Source organism: Astatotilapia calliptera, chromosome 14 (assembly GCF_900246225.1).
Source record: "Astatotilapia calliptera chromosome 14, fAstCal1.2, whole genome shotgun sequence".
In the NCBI taxonomy this organism is placed as follows: Eukaryota; Metazoa; Chordata; class Actinopteri; order Cichliformes; family Cichlidae; genus Astatotilapia; species Astatotilapia calliptera.
The window spans coordinates 7,388,963-7,405,946 of record NC_039315.1 but is presented as its reverse complement, the minus strand read 5'-3'; the positions used below and the strand labels follow the sequence as shown (position 1 = coordinate 7,405,946).

The following is a 16,984-nucleotide window of genomic DNA, read 5'->3' as shown; positions in this document are numbered from 1 at the left end:
AGTTTAGAACAACCCAAATCTATTGAAATACATTTTGTCAGCAGTTATATAGGGAGCAAACACTAAAAGCAACAATGTATTTAGCAGATTTCCTTACCTACAGATTACACTTATTTGCCTGTTCTTGTAATTGGCTTGCTAATGAGTAGATTAAGACCTTAAATGCAGTGGGTGGTCATCTGTTTTAGCAGTTGGGACAAACTAGGCAGTAAAAGGCACTTCCTGAAGCTGTCAGAAGCTACAGCAGTTGGGCATGGTCCAAGGGGTCCTAAGTAAAGGTTCCCTTTTGCTGCTGTAATATAGTGAGCGAAGGCAAAAGCAATCAACTCTGGCAGCCAGAGAAACTTCTCTGGCCATCTCAAGCTGTGGCTTTCTGTCTGCAGAGGCCTTGTGTCTGGCTTCAGGTGGATGTGGTGTGGATAAGGCAGTATTAATGAAATGCAGTGAGACAGTAGAACCTTTGTGTGCAAGAGTAATGGCTTCTGAACATGACTACCTTGACCTCATTTACGTTATGACTTTGACCATGTTTAGAGGACTTTAATCTTTTCTGGTCTCAGTGATGAATTCTCTCTTAGAGGAAAATGCAGTAATATTCAGTCCAAGACCCTTGTGCAGCTCATCTTTGTATTTTCCGTCAAGCATTTCAATCCTACGGTTGATCTTAAATAGCGTCAGGTAGTAGCTTGTCAAGTGGTACTTGATTTAGCAGCACAGAGTTGTTTTTTGATACTAATACATGTCTTAGATGAATCCCGTTGAATCAGCCGTGATAATGCTCTTTGCTACAGCTTTTCCTCTCGCCGTTATACATTCCTGCACATTCAATCACAGCAGTGTCTTGGCCATTAACCCACAGCAGGACCACTATGCCTCAGCACCCATTACTGAACCGGCATTAGAGAGTTGAGAAAAAAAAATGAAGTGTCTGGTGTGAAGTGTGTGTAAAGCACAAACTGTGACTCTCTGAAGCAGTGGACGTTTACTGCTTGTGTAGGGCTGTGGCTGATATGTTAATATCACTAATTGTTTCCTAATTAGATGCGAGTCAGTGAGTCGTGTTTTAATACTCTTCAGGGATCATTACAGACATAGATGAAAATCATCTCTCCTGATAAATGACAATCAGGTCAGCTGGAATTTCAACATCAAGACAGTAGGACTGATGGAAAAATGGGGAGAGCGCCATACTGATGGCTTTTGTGCGCTGTAGTCATGTTACTTAAGCAGTGTTATTTTCAGCGCACTGCAGAGGTCCATCAAAAGTTAATTACACATTAATAGGAGGTCTTTGTGGAGATTTAACATTCCCTGACAGCATGTGATTGGAGCCAATAAGGCTTAACAGACAAAACTGTACCATATTCAGATGTAAGAGTTATGGAAATATATTGAAATATAACGAGATGACTCATGCTTTAAAGGCAATTGACCTCTCTGACAACTATGCTGTTTTATTTTTTATATTACTGACAAGCAGAAAAGCTAAGATGGACACAGTGTACATACGAAAAAGGAAGGATTGGTTCAGGTTGGATTCATTTCTTGACTGGCAGGGGTTTTATATATTTCCACAGGAGGGGGTATTAACAGTCACCAGAATGAGGGACATATTCATATGCTTGCTGCACAGTGCGTAAATTTGATCTCTAATCATTTATCTCTCAGTGTAACTTTTGTAGTTTGGAGAATGGCAGTTATGCTAGATAACGGATGTGAAGAGAGGTTGTTTAGAATTTGAGGAGTTTTTAGATTCATAGTAATTTGACAGGCTCCTGATGGGATGCATATTTGCTGTGCTGTAATGTTTCCATACACCCTAACACGTCACCTCTGTTTTCCTCTTTTTGTTTTTTTTCCCTTTGCTTTTGGATTTGTGCATTGTAACCTGTAATTATCCCCCCTTTTTTGCATTAAACATCCCAAAAAGGTGTTTTGTTGTTTTTGTTTCTCTAAACCAGTGCCAGGCATTTGCCTTTTCTATTCTATCTCAAAGTCATTTCAGCTGTTTGTATTGTTCTTCCCAGCTGGGATGAGGTGGCGGAGACAAAGGCAGATGTGTCCCTGTTTGTTTTTGAAGTGTCAGAGTTAAGTCTTGCATGTGTGTGTGTGTGTGTGTTCTGCTTCTGTGTGATGTTGCCTGTGTTTGGGTGTGTTTCATTTCCCCCCCATGTGTTGTCTCTGTTTGTGGTCCACAGGTCCTCCGCTGCATTGTTCATCCGCCTCCTCCTCCCCTGTTGAGCAGCTCCATTACCCTCCCCCTTCCATTGCAGCCAATGAGAGCCAGGGAGGGTTGCTAGGTAACTGTGCGGCTCAGCCAGCCCAGGACTCTGACTCTGAGGATGAGTTTGGCCCCAATTCATTCTTAGTTAAAACTGGCTCAGGGAACCTGTATGCTCCTGCTACCGCTACTGCTGATGGTGAGTTGGTTTTCAAACTACTGTTGCTTTGTGGAGGTTAGCCTTCCCCTGCTCCTGGATATGTTGTGTTATAGGTCATGTGGATGGCTATAGGCAAGAAAATGTCCCTTTTTTCTGAGCACCATGAGAGAGAGTAGAAACTTTTGAGTCGATATGTAGCCTCAGGAAATGCACAGCACTCTCTGAAGCAAGGTCTGCAAAGTTCAGAGCCTCACACAAAGAGATGGACGATTTTGGTTCAGCAGGAGATATTTGTCACAGATATTTCTCTTCAATTTCAATGTTTGATGGTGAGAGTATCCATCTAAAAATCCCTCAAAAGCAGCTGCATGCAACCTCCACACCTCAGACAAGAAATACAAAAAAGACAGTACTGAGACAGTACTGAAGTACTGAAATGTAGTCCTTGCCATATCCTACTCTGAAGTCTGAGTGGTCTGAAGTTATGTTAAAACAGTTTTAAAATAAACACTGTCATTTTTTTTATTTAAATAGCATGGCAAAACATGGTTTTTGAGCTAGATTGAGTCTAAAGAGTCCCAACATGATTTCTTATTAATAAATGTCAGCTAATTATTCCTCATGAAACGCAATGTCTCCTGCTGTTAACTTAACACTCACTCAGACTGACAGACTCACATGGTGTTAGGAGATGACAGAAATGTAGTGAGTGTAAAATATTTACAGTATGTTTACCAAGCAGCAGTCAGACTATGTTATTCACACTATCAGTAGTTAACTTTCAGTTATAATGATATATCTTTTTTATTTGCATGAGTTGTGTGTGCAGGTAAATGTAATTTGGCTGGTCTAGAGGCTGAAATTATGGTCATATATTATTTGTTTGTTGCTGCATTGTACTATTCTGGTTGCTACAAATTCAGAGACTTTTGCTTAGACCTTCATTTTCAGTATAAAAAGTTATTTCTTTGTGTTTATGAAACATTATGAAACTTATCACTCACATCTGCATGCTAAATAAGATGCTTTAGAGTTGTTTTAATGTCGATGTCTTTCAGCTACTGTACATCTGTTACTGGTGGAGTAAACCCAAAGGAAAATTCAAAAAATTGAAATATCTGATCAATCTTACAAATCAAATACTAAAGGGTTAGCTCACAGAGCTCCAAACTACCCCAGCTGCCTGTTTAGAAAGCCCGGAGAAGGAGCTATTAATCCCATCGCAAATCTCAACACTAATTCCTCAGTAGCAACATGCTGGTCACCCAACAGTGACATGACTGTGCTGAAGGGGACATGGGTGGGGGGAATGGCCTTTAAAGCAGCAGATTTGTCTCATAACAATGACACTGATTTGCATAGGTACATCGTTTAGGTTGGCCTCTGGCTGTCAGTAAGGGGTTGGAGACTACCGATGAGGAATGTCCCCCACCAGTAGCTTTGGTCATCTCAGGTTTTGTAGGACTGATTGTTAAACTGCAAAGTAGAGCAAGTTTCTATGTGCCCTTCATATACAATTTCATATAACAGTACACCAGAGCTCTTAATATTTCCATGCTTGTCTGTTCTGAGAAACTTGTAAATATTGCTTAGTGCTTGGCAAAATGGGCTTTGCTTGAGATTCTTCATTAATGAATGTTATTATTTAGTTCTACACAATGTTTGACAGTAAGAAGCGACGTACAGTTATATAAGAGGAAATAGCCTTCGTTCTTCAGCTAACTTAAACCACCTAATGAGTTATGTAAGCTTGTTTGTTGCCTGTCTCTTCAGTCATTCTATAGTCTTGCAGATTTTCTTTTAAAATTCAAATTTGGAGAACTGTCTGTGTAGTTTGTGTCAAATAATTAGTGGCAATGTTATCATGAGCTACATAAATGTATCTGCCATTGAGCGTGCATGAGTGTTGTATACACAAAATGACATAGCCAATATAATTAACCAGATTACACATTTCTATATTTGTTTAATTAAACATCTGGAAAAATAATTCAAATGTTTTCTGTTTTATTCTCTTTTTATGGATAAAAAAGGTTTCATGTTACTAAATGTAAATGTGAATTTGGCATGCATCTCAGGTTTCAGTGAGAATTGCATGAGCAAAAAAAAAGGTAATTTAAAAGCCACCATGGCAAAAATGACTGGAATATCAAATCAGATCTTTTTTTTAATGCAGGTCAGTTGTAGAAGACAAATTCAAAGTCAGGGTTAACAGACTGTAGCAAAATAAATAAATAAATAAATAACATTATTATTGGCAGCAAACAACCACAGAAAATTTGCATGCCAAAATAATTGTCTCACAGTATATCTGTTGCTCTAGAAAACAGGTGGTTTTTTTTATCACTTAAAATTACATTTGCTCAAGGTCGTCTTTGAGCCCCCATACAGGACTTAAAATGTTCTGCTAGATTTTGAACAAGTAAACACTCTCAGCAGCATATCATTATTCACATTAGTAGCTTTCAAGGCAGCAGTGTTTATTTATTTCCCTTTTTTTCCCTGTGGGGTGGGGGGAGTCCTGCTTTTATCTAGAGGAACACTGAGCAATAGTTTCTCTAAGGCTGATGAGGCTGCTCGCTGAAGCCTGCAGTTCTTTTATGAAGCATGTGTTTCACTGTGGCCCTCAGCTTTCTCTGAGGGGCTTCTTCCCGAGGAGACTGCCAGTGAGATCCCGCTGCCACACTGAGCCACAAGATCTGAGACACTGCAAACTCCCAGCATTAGCATCTCTTAATGCAAAACAGCATGGGGTCGGTCAGTGTTAGCTTTCAGCGCAGCCGGGCTCCCTGGTGAAAGGGCCAGCACACCACCACCACCGCACAGCTGACCAAGCAGGAATGCTGAGCCGGACAGAAGGCCCAGGGACATAGCTGTGTGTGAATTCAAATAAGTCTTCATTTGAACTGCTTAATCATCCCGCTGCGTCTGCAAGGACGGAGAAATGTGGTTAAAAGAGGTCACACCAGAAAGTAATTTAGCCACAGACACCGTGAGGAATAAAACTATCTGAGCCTAAATAATAATTTAATGAGCTGCACATGGCACTGCCATGCTTTGCCCCTGTTTTTCTGAGGATCTGATTTATTTTTTTTTACTGACATATAAAAAGAAATTGGTTTCTCTTAGTAATAGCTTCAAGTTATCAATGAACTAGAGTCAACAGACAATTTGTCCAGTTCCATTCAACTTGCTGTCCGTCAGCGTGCAGGGACTATGGATAATGCATTTTGCATACCTACATATCTTCCTTTCATTGACATAAAGTGAGATGCATTACTTCCATTGCATGATGATTGGAGACCATCTGTGCCATCTAACAAAATCTCCAACCTCTTGATGGATTTGCAGCAGAGTGACACACAGAACAGAGCATACATAAACACATGTCTTGTTCTTTCTAAGGCAGCTCAGGGAATGACAGAAAATCCATTAGATCTCAGGGTGAGAGAAGCATTTGCAAGCAAATCCTTATAGATTAAATTGCTGTAAAACTAGATTTTTCTGAATTATGTTACTAATATTTTTTTTGTTGTGTTATTAAAAACAACCACATATATTTTTTGGATAAATATATTTGCTTCCATCAAGTCTTTTCTACTTACTTGCCTCCTTTGCAAAAGCTTGTTTGGGGATCTTATATTTCTAAAATATCAACATTTTCTACCTCGGTGATGAAGGTGAAATTATAGTCACAATTCAATATGTTTTTTCCCTATTTTTCCATAGAGAGCGAGTGGAGGACTGAGCGCTAAACACATCACGTTGTTCTCGGCACCTGTTACCTCTCAAATGGGTCCAGCAAAGAGAGCTGAAATTCCCTCATGTATCTTCCATTCAGACTTCTCTAATGTCATAAGAAAAAGCAAGTCCAGCAGAGAGAACCAGCCTCTGAGAGTCAGTAGAGTGTGCAGCTTCACTGCCTTCGTGACAAATTCTATTTGTATTTTTATAGACAAATGGTACTCAACTGGAAATTTTGCTCCTGTGATTAGCCATAGGAGATGTAGCAGTAAGCAAGATTTAATGATTTATCTGGGCGCTTGATAGCTTTTGATTAATTCTGTATCGAATAGCTCACACCTCAATGCGTTGATCGGGTGTTTGGAGCATGTCATATCATTTTATTTCATCAGGTGTGACCATCACTGCCATAGATTTCATCCACTGTCCTTGTTCAGAAATACAACATCCCGCAACCCAGGTCTTTATACCGAGTGGTAAATTGAGAACCTGGCCTCTGTATGTGATTTGCCGAATGTGGCAAATGACACACACTGCAAGCACAAAATCTGGTATTATATTGATTCAGTCTATTATATATATCCACTGTATCCACTGAAATAAAGAGCTGATATAATGCTATATAACGTATAAGTTAATACTTTTATTTTAGTGCCATATAAGGTTTACATAGCACAGAATTTTCTCATCACAGAAACACCTATTTTCCGTCTCAAATGCCAAGGCAGCCAACCCAAAAATCCCAGTCTGCTCTTATTGGTTTGTTGGCTCATTTAGTGCTAAATTGGACCAGATGAAGGGATGCTCTGCTGTGACTGGTTGTCGATTTTATTGTTGTTGTTGTTGTCGAGAGTAAAATTCAAAGTTTGGCTACTGCATACACTCTGAGTATTTCATTAACAAGCTCAATACAGTAGCTCATGAGTAAATGAACATACCCAGGACTTCTCAATAACCAAGATTTCTAATCCTTAAGTAAAAATCGTAACTTTACATTAGTAGAAATATTACAAGGAGTTTGAATTATTTTGTATTCTTTTAGTTTTTTTTTTTAATTTTTTTATTTTATTTTACTTGTTTGTGGAACATTAACCATTAATTTTTATTTAATCTTTCCCTGAGTTTTGTGTCACTATTTTTCTACAAATGGGACAGCAGTCTCCCAGTAATTATAACATTCCACCATTAGACATCTCTCTTATTTCTCAGAGTGCAGGGTGAGGTCGTAGCTAATGAAGTGGATTTGCCTTAATTACTTGTCTAGAAAAGCATCAGGAGGCCTTAACCAGTGCATACATCTGTTAGAAAGAAAAATGAATATGCCACATTCCCAGACTGAATGGGTATCTTTAGGCTTCTGTTTTGAATGTCCTGTGAAAGTTTGGCTATGGTAACAAAGTCCTTCTCTGACTCTCTGATAACAAATGAATCTTCTTTTGTGCCAATTTTGTTGTGCAAAGCAGTTCAATAGAAAACCATTTATTTTCTTGCATCCTTTGGATAGTAGTGAATAATTGTTGCTGAATCACCACATCTGTGGGGGTCATGTTTCACTGTGCTTGGTCTCAGATGCGTTTCTTGTCTTTCTGTTTCTTTTTAGAAAAATAAGAATGACTTTCTGCCGGGCTGTTGAGCCAGGTGCGACGAGCATTTATCTTTCTCTTTATTATAATCTGTTCTACTGTGCAGCGTGCTGGGAATTGCTTATATATAAACAGGTTGGCAGGTTTGGGAAAACTTCTCAAAAAGCCAATAAAACAGTTGGAGTGGACTGTGCATGCTAAATTATCTTTTGTAATTTGCAGCTTTCAGGGTTCTCCGAGGTTCATAAAAACATTGTAGTGCATATAATTTTGGTTGTACTGCAAAACTGATTTTTAGATTGGCAAACGTGTGGACCTTGACCCCCTACTGGGCCATAAAGTACAGACTTGAGTTAAAAAACAAAAAACATTTTCAGCTTTGTAATTTTACTTTAGAAGGAAATTGCCTTTACATATGTGCATTTTAAAAAGAAATAGAAAAATTAAAGTTAGAAATTTACATGTTCTTTCAGACCTATATTCAATCCTGAACGTATAACTCATTAATAGTTAGCAAACAGCTAAAGCAGAGCAGTGGCTGCCAGGTGCTAGAAGAAGAGCTACGATGAAGAATCGGTCTCAGCAGGCAGCAGCTCATCAGAAGGGAATGCATCAGTGAAAACACAATAAAGGAAATTGTTTTAGGGGGCATATGATGATCAAAGGTTTGATTAAAGGCTGCAGAAGATTTTCAGTCACTGATTTTTTGCAACTGCTGTCTTGAATTTAGAGATGGCTTTTCTGTGTTACAGTATCCAAAGGGAAGGTCAAAGGTGGAATACCCAACCAGAATTATTTTCCATCAGTTTTAAAACTGTTGATACATTAAGGTTTAAAATGTAAATTTAAATCTAAATATCAGAGTAGCTCAGACTTCAGAAAGTATATTTCAAATATGTTCCTCCTGTGGTCTTTAAACAGAGCGAACAAAAGAGGCAGTAGTCCTAACTATACACTGCAAGCGCATTCTGCATACTTGTATTAATTTATACTTATATTAAGTTTATGATATATTGATGTGCACCAATTTATTTTCGTGGAAATTTTTTATGTTGTAGCAAAGCTCTTAAGAGCCTTGTTATAACACTGGGAACTGTTTCTATGGTCCCCAGGTGGAACAAAAATATGTTAGAGGAATTAATTACTTGTTGCCCTACATTTACTTGATGGTCATACAGTAGGAAGTAAAGTATTTGTTTACCTAAAAGTAAATGCATTCCAGAGCAGCGATGCATTTGTCCTTGTGATATATTTCTCAGAGTATCTGTGGTGTCCCTGTAACTAATTAGCATATCCTTATTAATGGCTTTAGGGAATCCGTTACATTACTGAGCAGGAAGGAGATCATCAACAACCGTGTGGCTTTACCTCACACTAGTCCACTGCTGATAACGACTGTGGTGTGCTTCTCTTTCACTGTCTCGACTAAGCACAGAGGCAACATTGTGCAGAAGTGGAGAACTTAGTAGCCGACCATCTGTCAGTGCAGCAAATGCATCATATAGCAATTACTTCTTTCAGCGGTTCTTTTACATTAGAAAATATGTAGATTACGTGGCATTGAGCCAGGTGAAAATTTAAATGTTTTCTCTTTTTTTTGGTGATAGTTAATGGAACGTAAAGAAACAGAAACAGAAACACTAGACTGAAACAATATGAAACTGTGTATAAAATTACCTAGTGCCTTGTAAAGCAACAGCTTGTTTAAATCCTGAAAAGAAACAGGCTTGCTTAATACAGCATGGTACATTTTGTGTTGATTTCTTTTGCTGAGCCATTATTTAGCATGCCACCTCTGAACACAAGGGACTTTATACCCACTTTGCAGACTAGACCTAAGCATTGAAGCTTAATAATAATGTTTTCTGAATACCCAGTGTGCACCTTAAAAGTTCTTATTGTGCCTGCTTTGATTGACACATGTTGATATCAGAGCTTCATGTTCCTGACCCTAAAAATATCTGAAATGACTCTAAGCTTCTTGACTGGCATGAGTAGGTATCGCTTTAATGAAGGAGCTGATTATACAAAATAAGCTTTGTGTGTGTCTGTATTCTGCTCTCTCTGCTGTAAATTGGCAATTTAGTGTTGTGGATATCTGTGAAATAAAGGAGGCTTACTGCTATAAAGAAAAGCCACTCTGTGTAAAGCCGGGAGTTCATTGATTGATGAATGGCTTAGCAGATGTGGAAATAAATGGATACAGAGTGCATACAGACATTGGTCCTCTATCTCATGAATTGCACACTATCAAATAGTGAATATAAAACCACAGGGTACAATTTCTCCTTCTAGACTTCATATCTAATAGTTTTAAATCCTCTTAAAAAAGTGACAATATAGTTGGTTAAAAAAAAAAAAAAAGAAAAGAAAAAAGAGCAAATTTTCCTGCTAAAAGCTTTGAAATGGTACATAACCAGTGGAGTCACTCTTAATCTGGTTGATTAAATCTGGATCAAATCATGAATGTGTTTCACTTAAGCTGCGGCAGTTACGGGATTGAAGTTTGGAGGCAAACAAAGTATTGTTTATTTAAAAAAAACTGTGCATGCTCAAAAAAACGCTAAATGCAAATTCAGAAAAGCCCAGTGAATTGGTGTGTTTCAGGAAGAGGCCAGCTAATCTGTTTACACAGGAGTCAGTGTCTGATCTGAGTAAACTGTCACAGGTCTCTGTGGGAGGTAGAGAGAACACTCTGATAGAGGTCAGTTAGAGAAATAATGAGCAGAAGTACGACTTTTTTAACTGCGTTTTTTTGTTGGTAAGTGAAAAGGTGAAAAACTTAGTAGTTTTTGGTGTTAATTTATACTCACTGGTCAGTTTGTGATGATAAGTCCAGGCTCCTGGTACTACCAAGTTCCTTCAAAACTGCCCTAACTCTTCATGGATTCATCAACATACTGGAAACATTTTTCTCAGGGATTATGGTTCATATTCATCATCACACACTTGCTGCAGATTTCCTTGATGTGAGTCTCTCATCTCACCACATCCCAAAGGTGCTCTATTGGATGAAGATCTGGTCACTCTGGAGGCCGTTTGAGTACAATTAACTAATTGTCATGTTTATGAAACCTGTTTGAGATGATTTGAGCTTTGTGACATGCAACATTACCTTGCTGGAAGCAGCCATCAGAAGACAGGTGGCATTTAAATGATGTCCAATTGGTACTGAGGGGCCTGAAGTGTGCCAAGAAAATATCTTATACGCCATTACACCACAAGCAGAAACCTGAATCATTGATACAAGGCAGGATGGATCCATTCTTTGATGTTTTTTTACCACAAACTCTGACTCTGCCACTGTAGAATAGCCTAATGTACTTCAGTGTGAACTTCAGTTGTCTGTCCTTAGCTGACATCAGTGGTCTTCTGCTGCTGTAGCCCATCTACTTCAAGGGCTGATGCGCTGTGTGCACAGAAATGCTCTTCTGCATATCTTGGTTGTAACAGTTGGTATTATAGTTTATTCTGCTTGCTTATCAGTCTGGCCATTCTCCTCTGACCTCTGGCATCAACTATGCCTCTGGGCATTGTGTAGTTTTCAGACTACACTCTGTGAACCCTAGTAATGGTTGTTTGGGAATCCCAGCAGATCATCAGTTTCTGAAAGACCAGCCTGTTTAGCATCAACAATGATGCCATGAGCTTTCTTCCCCATGCTGATGCTCAGTTTGAACTTTAGCACTTTTGTGCACGTCTACATGCCTAAACACGGTCCTATGTGATTGGCTGATTTTTGCATTTTGCATTGCAGTTGGACCTAATAAAGTGACTGGTGAGTGTATGTGCTACCGAAGCTATGTCTAATCATTCATCAGTCAGAATATTGTTCCTGACTGGGTTGAAATAACACCATAAGGCGTGAAATAAGCTTTGGATTTGTCTTAACCAGTTAGTTTACACACATGAGCTTGCTTTCACAAACCTTTTGGAATGTGCATCCTCAAAGGAGCTGCCATATTCTTGCTATGCTGGCAAACAAACTGAATCTGGCTGTCTTTGATGGTGCTTTCAAAGGTAACCCAAAAGTGCCTGAAAGCAAACAGTAAATGAGTCGAATTTTTATTCTTTTAAAATATCTGTTCCATGTTTTATTTCTTTTCTGTTTTTTTTTTCTTTTCTTTCAGACGGAGCCTTTCAAAATCACTCTCGGCTGCGGACGCCTCCTCTACCACTCTCCCACTCCCACTCGCCCAATCATCAGCACCATGCAGCCTCTATTAACTCCTTGAATAGGAGCAACTACACACCACGGAGCAACCCAAGTCCTGCGCCCACAGACAGCTCCGTTCCTCCTGAGGGTCCCGCCAGTGGTCAAGACTCTGGCAGTGCACAGGACAACTGGCTACTTAACAGCAACATCCCCCTGGAAACAAGGTACTGTGTAGTTTGTCTCTCAGACAATGTATAGAGAAGTTGGCATCTGGAAGACTTGAGCTGAGCTGGTGCCATTGAACTTGGTGTTTCCTCTTGTTCCTGCTGTCCGCTCCATATTAAATTACCACAGTGCTAACAAGGAGCAAAGCAATAAAATGGAAAATATCCTGCTAGGGGCAAAGGCCTATATTTGTGATGAACATGATTTTGTGGCAAACAAGAGAAAAGTGGTGCTTTTGGTTCGCCTAATACTAGGAGTCCTAACAGGGGAAGCTATTGAGTTTAAACAGCAGAGTAATTACAATCATGTTGGATAATACCAAATTATATTCAGGCTCCCGTGAGCAGGCTTCGTAGCCCCTCCACTTCAGCCCTGAGTTTTATTTATTTCATATTAATCAGCATTCATTTCTCTAGTATTTCTCAATAGGAGGCCCTTGTGTGAAGTAGGTCTGTCAAGTGTTATTGTAACAAAGGGAATATCTGGTGTTTCTTTGGATGGTCTTATTGCAAGGCGGTATGAAATTAGGAATACTGAGGCAGAATTTTCTCAACCTTCCAAGATATCAATTTAGTCTGCTAATAGTAAAAAGAAAAAAAGTAATCGCCACATCACCAGCGGCACATTTCCTTAAATAAACCCTTTGAGTAAGTTGTTATGGAGAACAAAGAAAAAACCCTTTGTTTTATAACTGTTGCAATTATCTCTTCAAAGCAGTTAAGGCTAAAAACAACAGATCACAATGACAAAAAATTGCGCATACCATGATGTTATATTATGTTATATTATATTATATTATATTATATTATATATAAAAGTGAATAGTTTGTAAATTTAAATAAATGCAGCAATTGCATTTCTGTTTCTTATAGGTAAAAGTGTTATAACAAATAATCAAGAATGAGCAAAACCCACAGTTCTGGCCAATGACAGGTGGATTCTTCATATATATTTATACTGTTTAGAACAGGTAGTACCCTAGTGAAGGTGTCACTGAATAATGATTGATATCGATCTTGTCAAGCTGTTAGACAAGTACTGTTCAGGCTTATTATAATTTGGTTGGTCAGCTCAGATTCTGTCAGTAAACTATGATGAGCTGAGAGAGGACAGAATTTCTTTCCTCCATTTATATCGCTTTCTCTGAACATTTTTCTGAATTCTGACTCGAAAAAATCAGCTCAGAAAGTGTGCACAAGTAACAGTAGCTATTTGTTCTTAGCTGCCGCATAGCTTTATGTACAAAAGTTAAGGTTTGAATATTGTAATTTATTTCTTCTGTTTTTTGAAAATGTTACATAACAGCGTCCTCAGTTTAAATGTTGCCAATATTTTTAATATATTCAGAACTTATTAAAAACCACTGGTCTGTGTGATAAAATACATTGCCATAAATTAAATAGCTGTTGACAGGAAAATAGCTAATAGCTAATTTGGCGTGGCTAAGAAACCAGTCTTGAACAGACTTATTGTCTCCTCTTTCAGTTTTTGTGAGACGCTTCAGTCAACAGGAAAATGAGAATCAATTTCAGCTGGTAGAAGGACAGTTAGTTGTATAATGAATGATTACACATCATCCAGCTCCAGTTAATCCCGTACAGGTATTCCCTGTGGAACAGAAAACAGATGGTGAGGAGAGGCTAGAGTGCTGCTGAAATCACATACAGAATCGAGTCTGTATAACCTATTGCATTGAAGGAAAAAAATGACACCTAGCAAAGTTCCAATAAGGAAACTGAAACCATTAGCAATATCCGCATGGACCCTGCAATATTAAATGTCACTTTTACTAAGTTAATAGTATTAAAATGGCCCTCTCTTGTCACTTTTGGGAAATTTAATTGCACTGATAAATTCAGCACTGGTATATTTCTGCCGTGCTTTAGCACTGGAAAAATGCCAGCAGTTGGTTGGCCCTGTCCAGCTTCACCATTTTTTTTCTGCCAAGTTTCTGCCAAGTATTTCTTTCTTCGTTAAAAGTAGCATTCTTCCCTAGAACACAAGCTTTAAAGACTATGAACAGATTTTACTTCTGGCCGCAGAGGAGACTGGGATCAAAAACAAAGCTTTTCTCTTGTACCATGCAACGTGTTCAGCCTGCCCATTGCATGTGGACAGTTCATTTCTCCATTGCATTGCTGCTGTATTTCCTTATGGAACAGAGCTCTCATTTGGGGGGGGCAGTGAGACATGAGACTCTAGAAATGTTTGCTGAAAATGTGTTTTAAGACATGTAGCAACCATTAAATGGGGGGAAAAAAGTAGCAGTTAAGGATACTAATCAGTATAAAGGCTATGAAACCTCAGTGATGATTTTCATTAGACTTAGAGTAGTATTTGTGTGTAATAGACTTTAAGGTTCTTATTTGTAAGTGATGCATTGTTTTCTTCCAATCACAACCTTAAAGGAGCCAGAATACTCTAATGTTTATCAGAGAAGAGCAAGACGCTTGCAGAGAAGGGCAGGGCTCGTACAAAACAAGGTATGGCAGTGTCCAAATGAGGGGCATAAGACAGGTAGATGTTATTTGTGTCACACCTTTGTAGAAGTAGTTCCATAAGGGCCTTGGTTGTTTTGTTTTTTTGTCCCATACTGTCCATCTTGAGCTCCATTTGTCAGTTGTTGATGTTGCTTGGTGATCACAAGTTGTATTGGCCTTTCTGTATTTCTTGCACGCATGTCTCACACTAGCTTCATATCCATCTTTCCACCTGTGTGTAGAAACATAGCAAAGCAGACATTCCTAGAGACTTTACAGGACAACCTCATTGAGATGGACATTCTGGCATCAGCACGCCACGATGCCTCGTACAACGACGGGTATGTTGCATGTTTGCTATCTGGCTCAGACTACTGTCAGGATCTGCTTTGCCATGAAAACAATAGATGCCTGCACTATTTTCCATCGAGCATCCTCTGTTTTGAAACACTGTCAATCATCTGTGTACATCTCCTGCAGTGTTACAATCCTTGCTGTATTTGTCCCTTCCCTGTTTTAATACAACTAACAATTTGCATCGAGTAACATTGTTGGATTGTATTGCTTTTGAATAATGGTAAACACGACTGCTGTGTGGAACACAGTTGCCCATGCTGTCTCCTGTTGCTTGAATAGGACATGTGAGAGATCTGTCCTGATATGTATAAATAAAATATAGTCTCGGTGACTTTCCACATCATACATTGTAATATGACATTCAATCACGCTCATGTCACTGTTGCTCGAGAGCTTCTTGTATGCTTGTCAGTAAAATGGCCTTGACAACAGTGCCGCTGCCACTGGCTCTCTGATGGGCTGATCATCCGGCACTTGGACATGTAGCTGTACACGTTTTCTGAGATAGCCAGCCATGTTCTTCAAGGGCGAATAAATCTGCTCAACTCCATGCTGAAACCTTATATAATGTATCTCTCCTCTACGTAGCCTTGACACATGGTTACGGGGAATTACTCCTCTCGCAACGGATGGAATATATAAACAAGAGCCAGCTGTGGTCACTCGTCCTCTGAAAGAGATTTAATATAGATTCACAGTTTCAGCTGTTTCAACCCGAAATGCCTTAGTTTTCTCACTAATCTAGCATGACTATGGTAACACTACTGAATGTGCTTGGTATTACTTACCACTGGAAAGGGCCGTACCTGGATAGACAGTAACCTGCAACGTTATGGTCATGAGCACCTAGTGTTTCTGTTAGAACTAACAAGCAAATGTATTTTCCCAGGCACTTCCTATTCAAACCAGGTGGAACATCACCAATGTATTGCACAACTTCACCAGGATACCCTTTGACCTCCAGCACAGTTTACTCGCCTCCTCCACGACCTTTGCCTCGAAACACCTTCTCTCGACCTGCCTTCAGCCTGAAGAAACCCTATAAGCACTGCAACTGGAAATGTGCTGCTCTCAGTGCCATCCTCATCTCAGTAACACTGCTGTTCCTGTTAGCCTACTTCATCGGTGAGTCACCTCTGACACTCTCATACACCAAGACGTATACCTCTGTCAGTCACTTCCAAACCCCGCCCCTCACTTGAATGCAGACATAGGATGAATACATACTTTATCATTTCCTTCTGTCATCCATTTCAATAGTGATGAATCTGTCCTCTGCACCTTATATAAGCATGGTTATATAGGGACTCACAGATTGACTCTTTGCCCACACAATTTGTCTAAAGAAACATTATCATTCATAGATTGGACTGACTGAATCTGCAGACAGGCAATCCAGTGTCTTGCTCTTGCGAATAGCCAGGATGTGAAATAAATTAATAAGACATCAGCCATCACACGAGAGAGGGCTGCACATTTAGAATATTCATCTTATTTCATTTAAGATTCCCTAAACAGCATTCTCAGGTCCCAGCTGGGTAAAGACTATCAGATAAGTTTTGCTATTAAATCATTTCTGCTCATTTTGACTGCTGTCCTCCCCTAAGGCATTGATATTCATATCCGGTCATACTGTTTTCATTTCTGTGATCTATATACACTAGAAGTGTTTACACAGCATTTTGGTTGCAAATAATCACAAAAAGACAGAAATGAAAGGATAAAATATTAAAGTATATGTGGGGGGTTCCTGTAAGCAATCTCCATATCAATCAAGCAATCTCGCTTCAGCTTCAGACTGTCACAAAGCAACTTCCTGATGTTTAAAACAATCATTCCCAACAATTTAATTTGCCACATCTTGACATATGGAGAATTTCTAGAGGAGAGCAAATGTTTTTAGAACTTAGCTAACTATAACGTATGAAGCTAATGTCTTTGTTCTTGGATAGTAGAAGGATTCGTAAAACTGTGGATAAATTAAATGCCAGTGGCAGCCCTGTTGGTACATTCAAGGTCACTAACAACATATTTGGAGTTCAGTCTAAATTAAGTAAG

At 39.1% G+C, this 16,984-nt stretch overlaps 1 protein-coding gene across 13 annotated transcripts in view; it reads left to right on the top strand.

Moving 5' to 3' along the window:
* Nucleotides 1-16,984, top strand: part of tenm4 (teneurin transmembrane protein 4) — a 198,362-nt gene that overhangs the window by 106,402 nt on the left and 74,976 nt on the right. For 8 of the 13 annotated variants that reach the window (XM_026192532.1, XM_026192539.1, XM_026192538.1 and 5 more), the window contains 5 exons: nt 2,199-2,420; nt 11,839-12,088; nt 14,498-14,572; nt 14,812-14,910; nt 15,816-16,051. In XM_026192532.1, coding sequence (XP_026048317.1) covers nt 2,199-2,420; nt 11,839-12,088; nt 14,498-14,572; nt 14,812-14,910; nt 15,816-16,051 — 882 coding nt within the window. The remainder of the gene's footprint in view (nt 1-2,198; nt 2,421-11,838; nt 12,089-14,497; nt 14,573-14,811; nt 14,911-15,815; nt 16,052-16,984) is intronic. The other 5 variants (XM_026192542.1, XM_026192540.1, XM_026192544.1 and 2 more) reach the window with 3 other exon arrangements.